At 43.2% G+C, this 16,396-nt stretch overlaps 1 protein-coding gene across 5 annotated transcripts; it reads right to left on the bottom strand.

The window, feature by feature from the left end:
- Positions 1 to 1,428: 1,428 nt before the first annotated feature.
- LOC134443984 (uncharacterized) lies at positions 1,429 to 9,917 on the bottom strand. Of its 5 annotated transcripts, none has more exons than XM_063193480.1 (7): positions 8,196 to 9,917; positions 8,067 to 8,104; positions 5,515 to 6,701; positions 5,029 to 5,234; positions 4,759 to 4,864; positions 4,006 to 4,236; positions 1,429 to 2,474 (listed from the first exon to the last, which is right to left on the bottom strand). In XM_063193480.1, the coding sequence occupies exons 1-3, from the start codon at positions 8,510 to 8,512 to the stop codon at positions 6,148 to 6,150; spliced, it is 909 nt and encodes a 302-aa protein (XP_063049550.1). In that variant the 5' UTR covers positions 8,513 to 9,917; the 3' UTR covers positions 1,429 to 2,474; positions 4,006 to 4,236; positions 4,759 to 4,864; positions 5,029 to 5,234; positions 5,515 to 6,147. The 5 variants fall into 5 exon arrangements, with proteins under 5 accessions (XP_063049550.1, XP_063049548.1, XP_063049549.1 ...); XM_063193478.1 differs by having other exon boundaries at positions 5,519 to 6,701; XM_063193479.1 differs by having other exon boundaries at positions 1,429 to 2,471; positions 5,519 to 6,701.
- Between the last annotated feature and the right edge of the window lie 6,479 nt (positions 9,918 to 16,396).

Below are 16,396 nucleotides of genomic sequence, written 5' to 3'. Positions count from 1 at the left end.
TTACGATTTCGCGTCGCGAACCACTTTGCCACTTCCCTGTGTCTCGTCTTCCTACTCATAGCCATGGCAACGGTTTCCATGACTACGAATACACAAGTGAACGTCAGCCACTAACCAGCAGAGACCCGAGCATATCAGATAATAGGCCTATCAAAGATTGCATTTAAACCGTCTCTGATAATATCTCAAATATGTCAGATAATATATCACGGATAATATCGCTCTTCAAATATGTGTGATGTGACAGTGTGAGTACTAGCAGAGATCCTATTGCCTTATTAAGTAAGGCCTATTAAAATTGGCGTTTTTTTAAGATGCAATTTCATGCATTTCTAGTCAGGCTTTATGCTGTGCCTTAAGCCAGTGGTGCCCAACCTTTTTCTTCAGGGACCCATGTTTTTACTATTGTAAGCTTTGGTGACCCAGCGCCCGCATGAGAGGAAGTCACTTGATACGCTGTCTCCTCCGAAAACTCATTTTATTCCTCAATTCGTCTTTGTTCAAAAACAGAATACATGTTTAATGTAGCACTTACATTTTGTTGCTTCTATGCATTTGTCATTTATTCAACATGGGCTACTACATATGGTATTAAAATGAAACCCCCAGTGGATCTTTGGCGACCCATAGGTTGGGAACGACTGCCTTAACCTTTTTTCTTAACGCACCCCCTTATCTGTACCCAAGACAAGCCGTGCACCCCAAGCCCAAACTTCTACATGTGTATACGCACTCAAAAAAAGTATGTGAATAATTAATGATTCTAGCTTGAGACATTAATAGCCTACCTCGTTGTCTTTATATGGGGACCAAAATATGATTCAATTTGGTTTTGATTTGGCCTAATTATAATGTTCACTAGCAGAATTTTGGTCACAACCTCAACACAAATACAATTCCGCCCACCCCCTAAAATATCTGGCGCACCCCCAGGGGGTGCTCGCACCCCAAATTAAGAACCACTGCCTTAAGCCATACAAACAGAGGTACTCTAACTACCTCTGATACAAAGCACTGAAAAGGAGGACTGTCCTCCCTGACCACCCTACCTGCGTCCTTGTTGGCAAACTTGACTAAAGTCAGATTTATATTCAACACCAACTCTACATTCAAACTAAATGTGATATTTTAACTGGATCAGAAATTAACCCATGGTGGCACCTGAGTAAATGTGTTTTACAGTAAGAAATTGTCCCTTCCAAAACTAGAATGTAGAAAATGCAACAAAAGACCAAAATCTGTGCCAATATTGACACAATCAAATGTAAGTTACTCATTACAGTCAGTTTTATATTCAACACAAACTTTGCATTCAAACTAAATGCAATTATGGCTTGTGGCACATGGGGAAATGTATTTTACAGTTATGAATGAGCACTTGTCAGAGAATGTAGAAACTGCAACACAAGACCGAAATATATGAAAATATTGGCACAATCAAATGTATTCATTTTATTATGGAGTACAACTATAACACTCTAGGAAGAGCCCCAGCCCTCCCTTGCCATACAGACGTATTGTGCAACATCATGCTCCTCCCTCTTTGCCTTCTGGGCCCCTTGCGTCCTGCTTTCCAGTGATGGTGGTGGCAATGGTGTTGGGGGGCAGCAGCGATGGTGGTGGTGGTGGTTATTGCTGTACGGGCCCAAAGGTTTTCAGATTCATCCCTGATATGCGTAACAGGCCCCAATAGGGAAAAAAAGCATTGTGTGTAATAAAGCACAGGGTCCCCAAAAACATCCGACTGACACATTGTGTCAACAACAAAAAAAATGGTATCAACAAAAGGCCCCTCAATTAAACCATTTACCATATGAAGCCCTGAAAACATGCATTGCAAGTATATTGACATCTGAATGGCCCTTCAATTACATAGTATGAGTTATGAAATGCAGTATTATGACAATAAGTAATATATGTGGACACAACTATGGCATGCTACAGAAATATTGCTCTCCACTGATGTGCTTGTATTGCAATATCAACACACCATTGCAGTTCTACAGAAAAGTCATTTGGGACCTATGCCAACAATGACGGAGGTGGAGGCAGGGCTGGTGATGGTGGTGGGGGCTGATATGGACGAGGCAGGTGCCCAAGGCGTCAGGATCCCTGGGTGATGAGACGATGCTGGTGGCAGGCCAGCGTCTTCTGCAACATCCCAGGTGGAATCTGCTGTGGTTAGGTGTTGGATAAGGCGCTGGTGGCATCGGTGTCACAGAGGCTGGGTGGAGGCAACACTGGTGCAGGCAGGGGACGTGGTTGGGTGAAGATGACTACTGCTGATGGAAAGGCGCTGGTGGCATCGGTGTCACAGAGGCTGGGTGGAGGCAACACTGGTGCAGGCAGGGGAAGTGGTTGGGTGAAGATGACTACTGCTGATGGAAAGGCGCTGGTGGCATCGGTGTCACAGAGGCTGGGTGGAGGCAACACTGGTGCAGGCAGGGGACGTGGTTGGGTGAAGATGACTACTGCTGATGGAACAGAATACAGAAAAAAACAAAACAAAACACACAGGGAGACAGTGAGTGAAAGCAAATGTTTACCTCCACCATTTACCTGGTGAATCCCTGTATGCATGTGGGCTTCACCATGACTCCACAATGGCAGAGCCAGTTTAACACCCTCTATTGGTTTTAAATATCACATCACAATAGTGCAAGGCGGAACTTCTCTTGGGCTTGTTTTTGCAATAAAACAAACAGAAAGTAGATAATGTGTGGATATGAGATAACACACAAATATGGTTATAGTGGTTCACTGTCAAACCTGGATGGGGGTGAAATACAACACATGTACTTTTCCACTTAGTTTACTCCTACTGGTACAGGGATTCAAACGTATGCATCTGATGCCATGTCTATCTCCCTGGGCTACAGGTAGCCACAAGTATAGACAGCAGGGCTTTACATTAACTTTTTCACCCATTGGCCACTGTGGCTAGTGGTTTTCCCGAGTCACTAGCCATTCAGGTATTCCACTAGACACAGATTTTATATTGTTTTTTTTTTTTCTTTGTCATGATAGTGTACGTCTAACCTTAGAGGATGAGGTGCTAAAGCAAGATGAGTGTATAACTTTCTACATGGAAGTATATCAAGCAAATAGAAACTGAGTTACTGAGCTTTTTCACTTTTTCTTGAACTTAAATACAAACAATTGTGCACAAGGGGCACACAATAGAATAGGCTATGATGCGTATGTCATACCAAGGAATAAGCTGCCAGCCAAATTGGCTAGTGACACTGAAAGTATTACTAGCCACAGCCAAGTTTTACCAGCATTTGGCCGGTTGGCTAGTGCCAGTGTCAAGCCCTGATAGACAGGGTAAGCAAAAGGTAGCATTTACCTTCATAACATCAAAATGGCCCAGCCAGATTAACGCACTGTGTTGGTTTTAAATTTGTGTGTATCCTCTTAGTTTAGATGGGGTCATCGGCAGGCCTATTCACAATTAGGTGAAAATACTCAACTACATCATAACAAAATTGCTAAGACACGAGAGCCTGAAAAGGTACGCTGTGCAGGAAATGGTCAAAAAAGGTACTGCAACTATGCTGCTCATTGACACTGGGCTGTCTATTGCCAAATTTGACCTTTTCATGTAAGATTACTGAGTAATAAACTAATATTCTCTAGTATGGCCCAGGTACAGTCATTTTTTTCAGCTAAAAATCACTATCTGGAGATTCAAAATGGCATACCATGGAGAAGATCCCCCTTTTCAGGTATGAAAAGTGCAATTTTTCCAGTCATAATGAAAATTTAGAATTTGATGGTGGTGGTAAGTATTCATGAAAAGGGTAACATTAGTGAATGGGTAGCATGAATACTGGAAATAAACAACTACAAATCTTGCACAGTTAGCCTTTAAGTAACAGATTTACACATAGCCACTACAATTTTGGTGACAGTAAGGTTTTAACATAGGCTATGTGCTAAGGGGTTAGAATACGCCTACATAACCTGTGTTGACGTAATGCTTTGTAAAAGCGGCTGTCTTACCATAAGGAAAAACTAGCTTATGTACAGCGGAACAGCCGAGATGAGATCAGTCTTGGATAGTACAGATGAGACGGTGCTGGTGGCAGTCTTCCGCAACATCCCAGGTGGAATATGCAATGGGGAGCTGTAGTTAAGTGTTGGATAAGGCACTGGTGGCATCGGTGTCATACGGCCTGGATGGAGGCAACACTGGTGCAGGCAGGCGAAGTGGTTGGGTGAAGATGACTACTCCTGATGAACAGAATACAGAAAAAAAAAAACACATAGCGAGACAGTCAGTGAAATTACCAAAGAAAATGTTTACCTCTACAGTTAAAGTGATACTGTACCAGTTTTGGAAATATATTCGTATTACAGCCCTCCTTGAGTTCAATGATTCAGTTATCTCCTACTGGTACAGGCTACAGGTAGCCACAAGTATAGACAGGGTAAGCAAGAGGTAGCATTTACCTTCATAACAACACAATGGCACAGTCGGATTAACGCACTCTGTTGGTTTTAAATTTGCGTGTATCTTCTTAGTGCAGATGGGGTCATTGGCAGGTCTATTCACAATTTGCAGAATATACTCAACTACATCATAACAACACCGCTATGACAACGTTGCTAAGACACAAGACCCTTAAGTACGAGATAAAGGCATAGCCATTACAATTGGTGACAGTAAGGTTTCAACATAGGCTCTGTGCTAAGGGGTTAAAATAAGCCTGCATAGGCTGTTGACATAATCCTGTGTAAAAGCGGGTTTCTTACCATATGGAGAAAGTAGCTTATGTACAGCGGAACAGTCGGGACGAGATCAGTCTTGGATAGTACAGATGTCACATCACAGCTGTACGAGGTGGAGCATCTCTTGGGCCTGTTTTGCAATAAAACACATGGAAAACAGATATAACTTGGATATCACACACACTAGATGACAGACCTACTGGTTCAATGACAAACTCTGATCAAAGTGTAAACATGTGTGTTACATATGATAATATTACAAGTCTAAGTAGAGTTATAACAGTTGTTTCATACCGCGGAACAGCCGAGATGAGATCAGTCTTGGATAGTACAGATGAGACGGTGCTGGTGACAGTCTTCCGCAACATCCCAGGTGGAATTTGCAGTGGGGAGCTGTAGTTAAGTGTTGGATAAGGCACTGGTGGCATCGGTGTCATACGGCCTGGATGGAGGCAACACTGGTGCAGGCAGGCGAAGTGGTTGGGTGAAGATGACTACTCCTGATGAACAGAATACAGAAAAAAAAACCACATAGCGAGACAGTGAGTGAAATTACCAAGGGAAATGTTTACCTCTACAGTTAAAGTGATACTGTACCAGTTTTGGAAATATATTCATATTACAGTCCTCCTTGAGTTCAATGATTCAGTTACCTCCTACCGGTACAGGCTACAGGTAGCCACAAGTATAGACAGGGTAAGCAAGAGGTAGCATTTACCTTCATAACAACAAAATAGCCCAGCCAGATTAACAAACAGAGTTATAACAGTTGTTTCATACCCACATGGTTGTTGAGAAGGATCACCAGCCTTCAATCCATAATGATGACGTGAGAGACTGGCGCCTCTGAAGATGTTTAAAGGGGTTGTGTGAGCTCCAATTATTGTGTTGAAGCTACATTCGCCGTGGGGAGAGGCAGATAGGACAACCCGGAGGAGATGAGTGTTTGGCTCAGGTGGATGGGTGGCTACATATTCAATTAGAATGGTGTTTCTCAACGTGGATGGTACAGGCCCCCAGGGGACGTTGGGGAGCTCTAGGGGGGGCGTTGAGAAGCATACAGCTGAAATGGGGTGGTGCTTCGTTGCCATTGGGGGGTACTAGTCCATTTATTTTTTTAATACTAAGGGGGGCATTGTCAGGCTTATGATGAGGTCAAGGGGGTTTTGGGAGGTTGGTGATCAGGCCAAGGGATTTTTGTTCATTAAAGGTTGAAGACCACTGAATCAGAAGGTGGGGGTAATTAAGATGGGGGTACATGTATGATTAATTTCAGTCGAAATGAACAGTACCATGGCTACCAATGTGATAAATGCTGTCTATACCCAAAGGTGCACCAACAATCACACACAGTTTTGCAAGCCGGAGCTGATTGCCAATTGGCTGCTGTAGAGCAGAATTTCCATTTCACCCCTATGCAAATAAAGCCCTCAGACAGTCTACAAAAGAATTTAAAAAAATGTCATTGCCCCTAGCGGACATATGAACGTCATCCCTAAGAAACAGCTCCGGCATGTAATGGCGTATGCCATCGTGACGCACAATAAACCCGTTCAGCCCCAAAACAAAGGTAGCCATTTCACTGTTCACCCACTTTCGAGAGCGCTCGATTTTCTTCGGACGTACAGGACCCCAGCAGCGTCTCTGGGTGAGGGCCGAATATCCAATCAACATTTTGGGGAAACGCTGCTGGAGGTACTGTAAATCCCGCTTCATCGCCGCAGCGAGGGCCACAGACCTGAGTTTCCCCAGGTCATTCCCGCCGCAGTGAATCAGCAGGACATCCGGAGGAAATCTTCCTCTCAGCCAATTCATGAGGCGAGGGACAATCGAGTGCCACCTCATTCCGCCCAAGCCAAGCCACTCAATCTGGGCACAGGTGCCCAGATTTCTCCCCAGGGTTGTCCTTGCTCTCTCCTCCCCACGGCGAATGTAGCTGTCGCCAACAATAAGGACCGTTGGATGAGCTAAATAAAGCAAACACAAAAGCACACACAGACACAAAACACAGACACAGACACAGATAGGAAAGAGATGACTTAGATTAATGATATGAGATTGCACAACCTGTACACACACAACTTAGTGTTGGAAATGACAAAAAGGAACAAGTGATTTCATTTTAGCACGCATCCAGGAATATTTAGAGATTCTTCACCATTTGGGATAGGGAGAATTTGACATTCCAGTGTCTTAACTCCACAAAAAAAGGCAGAAATATTTGGGGGGAAAGGGTATAGCATGGCACTTGGCAGAGGCCAGCATTGTATGAATGCACCTGACCACCCCCCCACCACATTTTCTCCTAAAAGTCAACATTGTGTGCTACAAACTTCACACATCAAAGTTTTATTGTATGTTTTCCTATTGAACTCACCACCTGAACTATGAACAACTAGCAGATTAGGATAATGCTAGACATAACAACTCACTTTGTTTTGGTTAAAGGTCATGCAGCAGGTCAACAGTTAAGCATCAGAACAGTCACGATAGGGGACAATTATAATAATGTGATGGATGAATTACAAAAAACCCAAAGATAAAATTACTTTGGGCAACATTAGCATAGGCCAACGCATAAAATAAGTGCATTAGACTCTAGACAACATAAAGCAGTTAGGCCTGGCGTGATCACGTTCAATTACTTAGTAGCATTTGAGTCACAAGCCATTGACATAAGTCACACATAACATACAAGCTTGTTGGTTTTCATCGCAATAACCTACCTATTCGACTCGGAAATAAAACATGCACAATGCGTGAGCGTCACACATAGGCCCAGACAATTTAGTACACGCCATAAACCAGCTACCTGACTGGTAAAAATGGATGGCCAAGGCTGCACAAATATGGCTACAGCCGATACGACTACATTGTTATATACACCGAAGAAGCGATTTATGGGCGCCGAGTATGTCTATGATGGCGGCGTCCATAAATCGCTTCTCCAATCGGTGTATATAGAACAATCTAGTCGTATCGGCTGTAGCCATATTTGTGCAGCCTTGGCTTGTGACTCAAATGCTGCTAAGTAATAGAACGTGATCACGCCAGGCTTACGGTAACTGATTCATGTTGTCTAGTCTCGAATGCACTCATTTTATGCTTTGGCCTATGCTAATGGCCGTCTCCCTTGACAAACCGTTCCAAAGCTTTCAACATTCCCTGCATTGTCTAGTGACCAAGCCATGGCTAAAGCTGCGTAGGCATTGTTTTAGCAGGGTAAAGGGCGGTCATGCTAGGCTATCCTTCAGAGGATTGCCACATGTCTAGGTCGAAGTCGAAAAACACAGCCAACGTAACAGCCACATTCAGTCAACTTTGTCACCTACCTTGTCCCGAAGATTGCATTCTTGATGCCATTCTTGTTCTAAAACAAAACGGTACTTCTGTTAGTTGCAACGTTACACAAAGAATATGCACATGTAAATGTCTTATAAAAATAATAATGGCTGTCTCACCGAATATGTCGAAATGTGGTGCCAGGTGAGAAACGATGCATCCATACCATGTCCAAAGGCGGGGTCTTCGAAACTGTTATCATAACATTGCACGCTGACTGGAGAAGGCCAAGTATGTTTGGTATTTGATTAAATCTGATTGGCAAGCGTCCATGGGTAGGTTCAATATAGCGACAAAAACGCATCTTTTGAATTCTTTCTGGGCGACATCTTTTGGCGAGCGCTTCATCTGAGCATCCCTGCGATATCGTCTTCGAACTACACTTTGGTTTGGCGAGCACTGCTTCCACTGAAGTTTCTCCCTGATCAGCTAACATCACAGAGATTGTAGCCCCTGCAGCTACAATCTCTGCCCGTCTCACCAGGTCAGTCAATGCACCTTTTCTAATCTCCAGAGAATAATATCAAGGTTAATTGCCGTTTTCCAGTGACAGTGTATCAACGATTCTCTATTCTAAACTCTGAGTGTATTACGGGTGGTCAGACAGTCATATCTCTTCGACTGGGCATATGAATTGAAATGAAACCTGCAAACCGTTAGCTATTAGCTATTAGAGTGGTTAGCTAGGAACCGAGGAAGCTAATCTCAACAGTTCAACGTTCCGTTCCATTGGTGAGCCAACATCCCGGCGGCATGGAAAATTATTACTTACTGTTATTTACGGAGATGTAACGCATGTTCAGCAAGCAGACAAGTTATATTTTGAGCTATCTCCCAAATACTGGCCCATGTCGCAATTTCGAAGAACTGAAGTAAGTCTGCAGTACCGCTGCTCCCTGTTCTGCACTTGAGACAAGTGTTGCCAAATAGGATTTAGCTACTTTTGACCGTCCCTGGCGACTAACACTTCATCTAGCGACGTAAATTACTTTTGGTTAAGCTGGTTACTTTTCAAAACTCGCAGTTTCACTAACAAAGTCATTGTTTCTCAACCTTTTTGTTACTCCGCTGCTGTCTGAAGCGTTAGTTATATCCACGGTCAAGCACGGCTGTGTAAGCTCTGAGCTATCCAAAAAGTAGCTAGCTCTACTAGCACTAGCTGTGCCCATTTGTATTCCACGAACGCAATTATTGTTCGTTTTTCAACCTAATTGTAACTCCCCTGCCGCCTGACGCATTTCCCACGGTCAAGCAGGGCAGCAGTTTAGCTCTAAACTTCAAAAAGTATCTAGCTCTAATATATCACTAGCTGTCCCCGTTCGTACTGTATTGGTTATACGAATACTTGTGTCACTTTCGCCGTGTGATGGAGGGCGGCTGCAGCCTGGCTGCTCCTAGACATCAGCGTCTTGCGTGATGATGTGACGCCATATGCAACGTCATACGTAAGGTCACGTGATGCCCTCTAGCGACTTTTCAGCTGGACAATAGCGACCTCTATTGTTTTTTTGGGGGGACAACACTGCTTGCAAGTGCTATGAAACTACAATGGTAGAGAGATGTTCGTGTTGGCTATCGTAACAGCATGCAAGATTGTAGAACTATTATTGCGAAGCAAAACTTTGCTGGTGGGCCGCATTCCTGTCGCCTACTATTTCACGGTGGCCGGGCCAATTCTTAAAGTACAACTTGGAGAGCAACAAAAACACATTTTCACAAACATCTCTATTGTCAAATTTGGCATGTGCTTCTCTTTTTAACAAGTGTTAAAATAGGATTTTCATCACTTTAGAGTGTGGTGACGTGGTAAAATGTATTTCCCCAAGCATGGAAGGTGTGAGGTAGGCTACTATTGGTTTTGCAAGGTTTTATTGGCATTATTATTATTACAATTATTATTATCATCATTGTTATTATTCATATGTGTCTCCTTACTACACATTGGGCCCTTTTTTAGGTAGCTGCCATGCATGGATTTAAAAGTTATTTGCCACATTTTGTAAATGGGGTTGAGGCATAGACGATGAGAAATTGAGTGTAACTTTATGATATGTTGTGATATGACAAGATGACGACTTGATGTCTTAAAGGAACAGTCCACCTTTTTTGATTTTCACACATTTGCTGTAGGCCTATTTCCAAGCATTATTCATGAATGTGCACATCATTTTTTCACGTTATTTTCAGTACTCAGATTTATTGAATCAGAATTATTAGCATAGCTTAGCATAACCACTGGAAGTAAATGGGAAGCATTAGCATCAAGCCGCAAGTGATAACAGGACGGGATTAAATAGCTGTTTTGCAATCTGGTGAATTTTGCATTAATTTCAAAGTAGTTTATACTTACATTTGATTATGTTTTGTTTGCTGTCTATAGACATGCATTGCTACTCATAATTTGGCTGTAGCCTACTGTTAAACTAGGTAATCAAGTTCAAGTTTCAATTTTATTGTCCCCAAAAGGGACAATTAAGTGTGCAGCAAGTCAACAACATATAGACAACAGATAACAGGACAATCCATAAAGTGCTATTAGTTTTGAGAGAGGGGAACCTATAATGTGAACCGGAGGGTGGAAGCTGGAATTCCGAGTGGGCGCTAATTGATAAAATGGACTCTGCCTTCCTCAGGGTGGCTGTCTTGTGCAGGCCAGTGAGGCTGCTTTGCTGGGCACCTATGATTTTGCCACTGACCTTAACAATTTTCGTGAGAGAGTTCTTAGCTTTCACGCTGAGGTTATTAAACCAGCAACACACATAGACAAAAATGATATGCACATTCATCAATGATGCTTGGAAGTACTGCAAATATGTGAAAATCAAAAAAGGGTGGACTGTTCCTTTAAAGGTACACCTTGCAGGAAATGGTCAAAAAGGGTTCTGCGACTTTGCTGCTCATTGAAACTGGGCTGCCTATTGCCAAATTCTCTCTTTTCATGGATGTTTGCTAGGTAATAGACACATATTTTCTAGTATGGCCAAAGTACAGTCATTTTTGCAGCTAAAAATGGCTATTTCTAGAAATTCAAAATGGCGGACTGTGAAGAAGATCCCCCTTTCCATGTATGATGAGTGCAATTTTCCCAGTCATAATGAATACTTAAAATTTGATGGTGGTGATAAGTATTCATGAAAAAGGTGACATTAGTGAATGGGTGGCATGAATTCTAAAATAAAGACCAGGACAGCACTCCAAGTTTTGTGGTTTATTGCCCATCAGACGTTTCGCTTCTTCAGTGTCAGAAACGTCTGACGGGCAATAAACCACAAAAATTGGGAGTGCTGCTCTTTACTTCATATATTCTTGAGGAATGAGCACCCAGTTGTTTACTTTGTTTGAGTTGAGCGCGTTACACCACTGAGTTTAGCATGAATTCAGGAAATAAACAACTAAAAATCTTACACAAATCCTTTTAAAGGGACACTGTGTGAGATTTTCCGATGTTCATTTCCAGAATTCATGCTGCCCACTCATTAATGTTACCTTTTCAATGAATACTTACCTGACCACCATAACATTCTAAGTATTCATTATGACTGGAAAAATTGCACTTTTCATACATGAAAAGGGGGATCTTCTCCATGGTCCACCATTTTGAATTTCCTAAAATAGCCATTCTTAGCTGCAAAAATGACTCTACTTGGACCATACTAGCAAATAGTTGTTTATTACTTAGTAAACGGTCATGTAAAGTTCAAATTTGGCAATAGGGAGCCTAGTTTCAATGAGCAGCATAGTTGCAGTACCTTTTTGACCATTTCCTGCACAGTGTCCCTTTATATGTTTTTAAAACAGGAAATTGGCCACCATTTCAGTTAGGAGTATTTCCCATCTGTTGAAATTCACATGTGAATTCAAATAATGTCTACCAACTTTTCTGTTGGCTTGAAATGGCAATCAAGTATAGTGCCACCATGTGGTAGGCAAATTAACTGCTGGAAAAGTGAAATTTAAGCCATTTGTCCTAAACTGTACTCCAGATCTGCCTGATTTTGGAAGTACATAAGCTCAAAACATTGTAGAGGACAAATTGAAAAGCCTGGCTGAATAGCACCCCTAGTGCAGAGATGTTCATAACTGGCATATAATTGAATCTATGGACTCCAAATTGATGACGGATGTAAGTATATCCCGCTAATAGAAGCAAAACATAGAATGCCATAGCAATGGGAATGATTACATAATGCATGGGGAAGAGACAGCAAGTAACATACTGAGGAGGGATCTAGGTGTCCAGGCCAAGGACAAGTGATCTGGGGCTAGCAGTGTGGCTTTTGCAAATAGTCCACTGATACATGCCTTGCAACTAAGATCTACAACACAATTGGTGCGCGTCAGTTAGAATTTGTTTCATTCCCAGGTCATAACCTGAAACTGATTAAGACTCCTGGTTCAACGGTAAGAGCACTGCAGGCACCAAAAACAAATAGGACCAAGAACAGTAAGTAACATAGCACACACACACACACACACACACACACACACACACACACACACACACACACACACACACACACACACACACACACACACACACAGGTAAGTTATTTGAGGTAAGTTATTTGAATCTCTTAAAATCACTGCAATAGTAATAATAATAATAATAATAATAATAATCCTCATCATCAACTATTTCTGTAGGACAAATTCATACAAGATATCTAGTTCAAAGTGCTTTAACAGTTAGGAATTCAAAATGCCTGGTAAGGGGAAGCGTTCAAAAGCGGCCAAACATCGAGAAAGGAGGAGAAAGGAAGCTGGTATTAGCCACTACAGGAAAGGAAATGAAATTTCAGTGAGGGCTTCCTACTCTCAACATGACCCAAGATTTGATGGATTCAGCAGAGGGACCCAGTGTGTGGCTAACTCCCTCATGTTTCTCACTCAACTGCAAGAAGAGCAGGCAATGGATCGAAATACATTGGACGGAGTTCTTCAGAAGGGCGACAAACTGTACAGGACAATAAAGCAAGACTTGTTGGACAGACAGGTGTTCCAAAGTGACTGGTTATGTTGTGAAGAAGTACCAGAGCTTTTTACCTCAGAAGGGAAAGAATACCTTGTCACAAAATATGACACCCTGCATGGATGTTTGTGTCAAGATACCAATGAAGACATGGGAGGCAACTACATGAATCTCACAGAACGGCTGCAACAGCTTGGAGATGCGTTTTCACAGGGCTTACTGTTTACTGGTTCCCTGTGCATCAGTATTTTCCAAGACAGTCAAAGACGATATGGATTTTTTGATCCTCATTCGCGAAATGCAAATGGTTCGGCTTTGGTGAAGGACGGAAAAGCTGTCATGGTTACCTTTAAGTCGCAGCATGATCTGGCACACCGTCTCCTACAGTTGTTCTCTGGGGCCTTAGAATTCCCCGATGACTTTCAGTATGACCTGCTACCAGTCAGCATTCACAGCATGGTGCCTGAAGATCATTCAGTGGCAGCAAGAGAAACTGAGACTGTACAGAACCTTGAACAGACAGAGACCGAGGCCGAGACACACATTGAGGGACAAAGCCTAGCAAATGTCCAGAGCATTCCAAAGCATAAGAGGACATGTGCAGCGAAAAAACTGAAGAGACTACAGACTGCCCCAAAGACTCTGAAGACCCAGAGCAACAACAGAGCTGAAAAAATGAAAACCAAAAACCCTGTCATGCAGTCAAGGAAAGACAAAGTAAGAGAACTCTACAGGACCAGCGATGCTTTTCGAATGAAAAGACTGCAATATATGAAGGAGTATTACCAGAGGAAAAAAGAACACCGTAAGGATAAATACCACAATGACGCTGCATTTCGACAGACATGTCAACAGAAGGAGAGCCAGCGCATCAGACATCGATATAGCATTGACCCTGCTTTCCGACAGAAGCAAAAGCAGCATGTTAGAGATCGATACTCCACTGACCCTGCTTTCCGACAGAAGCAAAAGCAGCATGTTAGAGATCGATACTCCACTGACCCTGCTTTCCGACAGAAGCAAAAGCAGCATGTTCGAGATCGAGATCGATACTCCACTGACCCTGCTTTCCGACAAAAGGAAAAACAAAAAATGCAAGAGAAAATGCGTCACTATCGCAAAGACCCTGCATTTCGCAAGGAAGAAAGGTCACAACAGAAAGAAGCCTTTCAAAGACGTTACAGTGATGACAAAACATTTAATTCAGTACGTGTCATGGTGCATAGCCGCCACTGCAAATTTCAACGCATGAAGGACATCAAAGCCCTACATGTCATCAGGTGTAGCAACCGCATCAAGAGCAAATACAGGAACATTACTGCATTTTCTGAGACACTGCTTCACATGGAGACTGAGAAAGACTCTACTACCTCCAATCCTTTAATTGACGCAGCAGTCTCTTTGTTTCGACTGAATGCGCAACAAGGACCAACTTACGTTTGCACAGTCTGTCACAGATGTGAATTTGCCAATCAAGTGAAGAGATGTGACCGCTCAAAATACACCAAGGACCCCGAGCTTGCATCAATGTGCCTCACTGGCACTTATGTGCATGTTTGTGGAGACAGCTGCAACAACCATGGTGAGTGCAGCATGCCAGAAAGGAAAGAGGAGTGGATTTGTCACACATGTGACGACAACTTGAAGTCGAAAAGATTGCCATCTATTGCAGTGGCAAACCACCTTCAACTTGACCCTATACCTGAGGAGCTTCAGGGGTTGAATGTGCTAGAGAGGCATGTCATTGCAAAGTTCATACCATTTGCAAAGATCATCTCTCTTCCTAAAGGACAACAGCGAGCAATTCACGGCGCAGTGGTATGTGTTCCATCTGAAGTAGAATCCACAGTGCAGTCATTACCTAGACCACCATCTGCATCACAGCTTTTGAGGGTAAAGTTAAAGCGACGCCTGTGTTACCGGGGGCACTATCAACTGCAAGTTCTTGACATGAGGAAGGTGCGAAGAGCCTTACTGAAGTTAAAGGACATGCACTCGCAGTACAAAGACATTTCTTTGCAAGACTTTGATGAGGAAGACTACCTTGAATTGACAGAAGTCGCCGATATCGAGACTGAAGACAAAGACAGTGCAGAGAGTGGTGCAGATCCGCCAAAAAGCAAAGATCAGAGCAGCGCCTGTGATGACGACTCTGAGTGCAGTGATGAGGATGACTGTGACTCTAAGTCTGAAGATGAGGCTGAACAGGATGACAATGTTGCACAACAGCATGCTTTGGTGTTTGATTCTTGTCTTCAGCCAGCTGATGTGGGCCAAGAAATATTGTCCTTTGGTGACAACATTTACTCAATCGCTCCAGCTGAAGGGAATACACCAGTCAACTTTTTCAAGACACCCAAGCTGGAGTCCATGGCATTTCCGGTACAGTTGTGCACTGGCAGGAATACAATTGATGAGGCTGACCGTCCTAGGAAGATCTCTCCAAGCAGATACTTCAACTCACGCCTGTTCAGTGTGGACAATCGCTTTGCCATGGACACCAATTACATCTTTTTCGCACAGTTTGTGACAGAGATGCACATGGCCATGTCCAGCATGTCTATCCAACTACGCAAGGGCAAAGTCCTCACAAAAGATGGGCGTAGGATAACGTCGTCTTTGTTGCAGGATCAGAGTGAGGTGCAGAAGTTGGTGCGACATGGCCACGCCACAAGATTCATGCAGCCTTTACGAGGAACTCCTGCCTTTTGGGAGAAGACAACAAAAGACCTCTTTGCCATGCTCAGACAAATTGGCATGCCAACTTTTTTTGTCACGTTCAGTGCTGCAGAGATGAGATGGCCAGACATCATTGAAGTCATCAAGAGACAACAAGGAGAAACTGTGAATGCGGCAGATTTGGACTGGACAACCAAGTGTGAAATTCTTCGCAGCAATCCGGTGACCGTGATGCGAATGTGGGACAAGAGGGTCGAGGCACTAATGAGAGACCTTATTTTGTCACCAGCTCAACCCCTTGGTGAAGTGGAGGACTACTTTTACAGAGTGGAATTCCAAGCAAGAGGATCTGCCCATATCCACTGCATGTTTTGGATCAAAGGCGCACCCAAGTTAGGTGATCAGGAGGATGATGTGGTTGTTGAATTTATTGACAAATACATCTCCTGCCAACTGCCTGACGAAAAAGCAGATCCCGAACTTCACAACATTGTGAAGGAAGTGCAGTCTCACAGCAGGAACCACACCAAATCGTGTAAGAAAGGACATAAGCACTGTCGCTTCGATTTCCCCAAGCCACCCATCCAATCCACCTTCGTCAGGAGACCACCACCACTGGATGAGAACAGTCAGGAAAGCGAAAGTGATCAAAAAACACGTTGGCTAAACAGA

The sequence above is a fragment of the Engraulis encrasicolus genome, unplaced genomic scaffold (genome assembly GCF_034702125.1).
Source record: "Engraulis encrasicolus isolate BLACKSEA-1 unplaced genomic scaffold, IST_EnEncr_1.0 scaffold_41_np1212, whole genome shotgun sequence".
Classification (NCBI taxonomy): domain Eukaryota; kingdom Metazoa; phylum Chordata; class Actinopteri; order Clupeiformes; family Engraulidae; genus Engraulis; species Engraulis encrasicolus.
This window is presented reverse-complemented; position numbering and strand designations above follow the sequence as displayed.

What these genes read in the sequence shown, in the direction of transcription:
- LOC134443984 (XM_063193480.1), bottom strand. Translation starts at nt 8,512, where the DNA reads ATGTTAGCTGATCAGGGAGAAACTTCAGTGGAAGCAGTGCTCGCCAAA. An exon ending in ACCACATTTCGACATATTCG is followed by an intron (nt 8,105 to 8,195) that starts GTGAGACAGCCA and finishes GTTTTGTTTTAG; the next exon opens with AACAAGAATGGCATCAAGAA. An exon ending in AATGCAATCTTCGGGACAAG is followed by an intron (nt 6,702 to 8,066) that starts GTAGGTGACAAA and finishes TGCTTTATTTAG; the next exon opens with CTCATCCAACGGTCCTTATT.